Genomic DNA, 5,125 nt, shown 5'->3' with positions numbered 1-5,125 from the left:
TGTCGGGCTGGCCGTCCCACCCCGCCTGTCCCGGTGCGTTGCTGCCCGTCCCGCGTGGCATCCCTCTGCCCACAAGGGATATTTCCCTCCAGCAATTCAGATTATTAAAAACATTATTTTTCAAATGCTGAAGCTGAAAGGGAGAAAGTCTTCCCCGCCGCCACTGTCGACCGCTGCTGGGGGCGGCCGGAGCCGGGGGGCTGCAGGAAGGACGGGGGCCGGGGCCGGCCCCCCAAACACTCCCTCGCCGGTGAGGAATTACCCTGCGCCCAGCGGCTGCAGCAGCTTTCCAAAAATATGGAAATAACGTACAGTAAAATACGCTGCAGCACATAAAAAAAATACACACGTCTGTGTCGCCTCTCTCAATTTCTACCTCTCCGCCCGGCTCGAGCGGCGGCTGCCGCGGCTTTTTCCCCAATAAATTGCGTTCTTGCTTTTGGGCTGGGGGCAACGGTGGAAAATTTGAGGGCCTCGCTGCGCTCCCCCGCGGGCATCCCGCGGGCCGCCCTTTCCGCCCGGGCAAGTTGCCGTTTGCCCTTTGGGTTTTGGGTTTTAATTTTCCCCTTTCACATCATTTTCAGCCCGGGGAGGTGGCAGAAGCAGCAAGGTAAGGACCGGAGCCGGGGCGCTGGGTACTGCCGTGCCCTGCGAGCCGCGGGATGGCATCAGCAGCGGGATACCAACGGCCTCTGGATTTTGTGGGCTCGGTCCATCCCCCGATCCCCACTCCTGCGGTTTCCCGCTGTCCCCGGTGACAAGACATTTTCCTCCCGGTAACTTCCCTCCCGCAGAGACGTATCTGGAGGTTTTGCTTGGCAGAGCCTGGGTGAGGACGAGCCAGGAGGGTACCAGGAACACCACAGCTCCAGCTCTCTTTTCCAATTGAATTAAAGGATGAAAATGAAATTAATTCAGAATATTAGGCAGAACTACCTAGGCAGAATCTGGAGAAAACTTTCTCCATCGCCTCAGTCGCTGAATACGATGGGAAATAGCGTACCTTCACCTGGAGCGTTTGGGAAGAGCGGCTCGCTGGGACACGCACACGGATTCTCAGCCCCGACTCCCCCATTTTTTCCCCAGCACCGCAAATTTCTTGGTTTCCCTTCATCCCCCGCCCTCCTGGGTCTCATCATTTCTAAACACCCGTGAAATGCCTTTTCTAAAAATCAGAAAGCGGCAGCTGAAACCAGCGCCCTTCGGCAGGCGCCCGCCCTCGCACCCATCCTGACTTTGGACGCGCGGCACCGAAGCAGCGCAACGGAGGCGCCGGTTCCGCGGCTCTCCGGTGAAGGGTCTCACGCTGCCGCTCCTTCTTTAATCGGATTTTTAAAACCGTGTATTGCTCTCGGGAAAACCACCCCAAGCAAGCAAGAAATAGCTCCAGGGACCTGCACCCCCCCGCCTCAAGCCCTGCCAGGGATGATGGAAACAACCGAACGCAGCAGCGAAAAATAAAACCAAACCAACACCCCCCCCAAACCCACCCCGAGCCCAGGGGAACCCGCCCGGATCGGCCACGGTTTCCACGCGGGATTCCTGGGCAAACCCAGCTGGGATTTTGCAGAGCGCAGCCGGAGCCCCGTGCGGGTTTGGCACCGTCTCCGCTGCCCGATGCCGAGCTGCTTCCGCCGGCGGACGGACGGGTGATGGATGGGCAGAGGGATGGATGGACAGATGGGCAGACGGATGGATGGATGGATGGGCAGAGGGATGGATGGACGGATGGGCAGAGGGATGGATGGAGGGATGGCTGCGGGGTGGGTACCTGGGTCTCGGAGAGGCTGAGGCTGCTGGCCAGCTGCTTGCGCTCGGCGCCCACCACGTAGTGGTTCTTCTCGAAGGCCCGCTCCAGCCGCAGGAGCTGCGACGGCGAGAAGGCGGTGCGGATGCGCTTGGGCTTCCGAGCGAAGGGGCCGTGGAGGAGCAGGCTCTCCTGGGACACCTCGTTCCCTACGGACAGAGAGCGGAGTCAGGGGCCCGCGCCGGCACCCCCAGCCCCACAGCTCCCGCTCTGTGGGTGTAGGGGGGGGATGTTGGGGAGGACCCTCGTGCCCTGAGACACGGGGAGGATGGACAAGGGGGTACTGGGGGGGCCTGGGCACTTTCCCTACCCCAAGATGTCCGGCTGTGCTCCCTCCCTGGCTGACCTGGGTCCCGTGGTGGGGCTGGACACAGGGGCAGTGTGAGGGGAAGGGAAAGGGGAGAGAAGGGAAGAGAGGGAGAAGGGACAAATGGGGAGAGCAGGAGGAAGATGAAAGAAAGAGAGTGACCAGGGAGGAGGCAGAGAAGAAACAGAGAGAAAGAAAGAAAAAGGAGATAAAAAGAGGAGAAAGAGGGAAGCAGCCTAAGAATGTGACGGGAAAAGAAAGAGATGGAAAGGGAGAATCAAGAAAAAAAAAAGTAAAGAAGAGAGAAGGAAAGACAAGAAGGAAAAGAAACGAGTGAAAGGGAGAAGGAAAGAAAGGGAGAAGGAAAGTGGGAAAGCAAGAGAGAAAAAGGAAGGAAGGAAGGGAGGAAGGAAGGACAGATATGAAAAAAAGAAAGAGAGAGGGAAAAGAGAGAAGGAAAAGAGAGAAGGAAAAGAGAGAAGGAAAAGAGAGAAGGAAAAGAGAGAAGAGAGAAGAAAAAGAGAGAGGGAAAAAGAGAAGAAAAAGAGAGAAGGAAAAGAGTGAAAAGAAAGAAAGAGCAAAAAGAAAGAAAAGAAAGAAAAGAAAGAAAAGAAAGAAAAGAAAGAAAGAAAAGAAAGAAAAAAGAGAGAAACCCTTAGGACAGCAAAGGCCGGGAAGCAAGGCGGCCGGGTCTGGCAGGGGGCAGAGGCGGTGCGGGCAGGGGCTGCGGGCAGAAGCGGGGCCGGAGCGGGGAGCCCAGACGGGCAGGGACAGGGCCGGGGCCGGGTGCGGGTCCCACCGGGCCGGTGCCCCCGGGCGCAGCCGGCAGCGGCCGCAGCCCTCGGCGGAGCCGCCGGAGCCCGGAGCCAGGCGCGGGGTCGGTGCGGAGCAGATAACCCTAATCCAGGACCCCCGGGCACCGCGGCGGGGACTACGGGAATGGAGAGAAGAGGAAAAGGGACAGAAGACAGGCAGGGAAAGGAAAGGAAAGGAAAGGAAAGGAAAGGAAAGGAAAGGAAAGGAAAGGAAAGGAAAGGAAAGGAAAGGAAAGGAAAGGAAAGGAAAGGAAAGGAAAGGAAAGGAAAGGAAAGGAAAGGAAAGGAAAGGAAGGAAAGGAAAGGAAAGGAAAGGAAAGGAAAGGAAAGGAAAGGAAAGGAAAGGAAAGGAAAGGAAAGGAAAGGAAAGGAAAGGAAAGGAAAGGAAAGAAAGGGGACAGGACACAGACAGAGAAAGGAAAAGGGGCAGGACACAGACAGAGAAAGAAAAGAAAGGCCAATAAGAAAGGAGAGACGGAGAAGGAGATACAGAGAAGAAAGATAAACGAAAAAGATAGAGACAGAGAGTCAGAAAAAGAAACAGAAAAAAGAGAGAGAGGAAGAAAGAGAAAGAGAGAGAGGAAGAAAGAGAAAGAGAGAGAAATAAAAAGAGAGAAAGAAAAAGAGAGACAGAGCGAGAAGGAAAAAGAGAGAGAGAAAAAGAAAGAAAAAGAGTGAAAGCGAAAGAGCGAGCAAAAGAGCAAGCGAAAGAGCGAGTGAGCAAAAGAAGAAAGAGAGAAAGAAAGAAAGAGAGAAATAGAGCAAAAGAATGAAAGAGAGAAAGAAAGAAAAAGAGAGAAAGAGAGAAAGAGAGAGAGAAAGAAAGAAAGAGAGAAAGAGAGAAGAAAGAGAGAAAGAAGAAGAGAGGAAGAGAGAGAAGAAAGAGAGAGGAAAGAAAGAGAGAAAGAAGGAAAAGCTACAAAACCAACCCAAACCCTCGCCGCGCAGCCGAGCTCCGCCGCCACCTTCCCCTTCCCCCCGGAGCAGCAGAACCCAAACTCCGGCTCCGGCAGCCCGGGGCCGCGCAGGGAGGCGGCAGCGCCGGTCCCGTCCCCGGGACCCCGCGGGGCTCCCCGGCCCCCCCCACCCCCCCCCCTCCAGTCACCGGCACCGCGGCAGCCGCACGCCGGCTCCAGGGCTGCGGGAGCGCTCGGACACCGGGAGTGGAAACGCGTCAGTACCGGGGGGTGCAACCGCATCAGTACCGGGGGGTGCAACCGCATCAGTACCGGGTGTGTAAAGGCACCGGCACCGCGTATGTAAACGCATCAACACCGGGAGTGTAAACGCATCAGCACCGGAGTGTAAACGCACCGGTACCGGTGCCCGCACCCCCCGAGCGCCGGCCGTGCGTGCCGGGCACCGCAGCAACAGGTTCTGCCTCCGGTCCCCCCCCGGTTAACGGGCCCGGCGGAGCGGGCAGCCCCCCGCTCCCTCCCCGCACGCCGGGCTGAGCGGGGGACCCCCCCCCCCCACGCCGCCCCGCACCTCACCTTGGAAGCGGTGCCGAAGAAGCGGTTCCGCAGCACCCAGGGGTAGAAGTTGAGCGGGTCGCGGTGCTGAGGCCCGAAGAAGGAGTGGGGGGGAGGCAGGGCCGAACCCCCCAACTGGTGGGGCCCGACGGGGAGAGCCGGGTGCCCCACGGCCTCGGGGAAGACGAGCTCGGCGCTGCCGTAGAGGGCCCGGCCGGCGGCGGCGGAGCCGGGGAAACCGGGGGAGAAAGCGGCGGAGGGGTCGGAGGCGGCGGGGCCGGGGGGTAGGAGAGGGCGGAGGGGCGAGGGGGGTCCTCGGGGCCGAGGTGGGAGTCTTTGCCCACCAGAGACTCGATGGTGAAGCAGCGCTTCGCGGACGGCTGGAACATGGTGTGAGCCGGGAGGGGAGGGAAAGGGGAGGGGAGGGAAAGGGGAGGGGGGGGGAGGCCCGGAGAGGGGCTGTTGGTGCGCAAGAAACCTCCCCCCCCGCCCCCCCCCCCCCCCCCGCTTCTCCGCCGCCCACCCGCGGGCACCCACGCAGCCGGCGAGCCCCGGGCAGCCGGTAGAAATACGGCCGGTACCTGGCGGGGCCCGGGGGAGGGGGCGGCCTCACCTGCCGGGGCCGGGGCCGGGGGTCGGGGGCAGGGGCTGGGGTGGGGGAAGCGGAGAGCGCCCGAAAAACTGGACTGGAGCCGCTCCCGCCGGTGCGCAGCGAAGTTGTGGG

At 59.8% G+C, this 5,125-nt stretch overlaps 1 protein-coding gene across 1 annotated transcript in view; it reads right to left on the bottom strand.

The window, feature by feature from the left end:
• EMX1 (empty spiracles homeobox 1) overlaps positions 1–4,829 on the bottom strand; it is a 5,885-nt gene extending 1,056 nt beyond the window's left edge. Inside the window, 4 exon segments of the mRNA XM_075422130.1 lie at positions 1,772–1,956; positions 4,423–4,446; positions 4,449–4,683; positions 4,686–4,829. Coding sequence (XP_075278245.1) covers positions 1,772–1,956; positions 4,423–4,446; positions 4,449–4,683; positions 4,686–4,790 — 549 coding nt within the window. The 5' untranslated portion in view covers positions 4,791–4,829.
• Positions 4,830–5,125: the final 296 nt, after the last annotated feature.

Source organism: Opisthocomus hoazin, chromosome 5, assembly GCF_030867145.1.
Source record: "Opisthocomus hoazin isolate bOpiHoa1 chromosome 5, bOpiHoa1.hap1, whole genome shotgun sequence".
Classification (NCBI taxonomy): domain Eukaryota; kingdom Metazoa; phylum Chordata; class Aves; order Opisthocomiformes; family Opisthocomidae; genus Opisthocomus; species Opisthocomus hoazin.
This window is presented reverse-complemented; position numbering and strand designations above follow the sequence as displayed.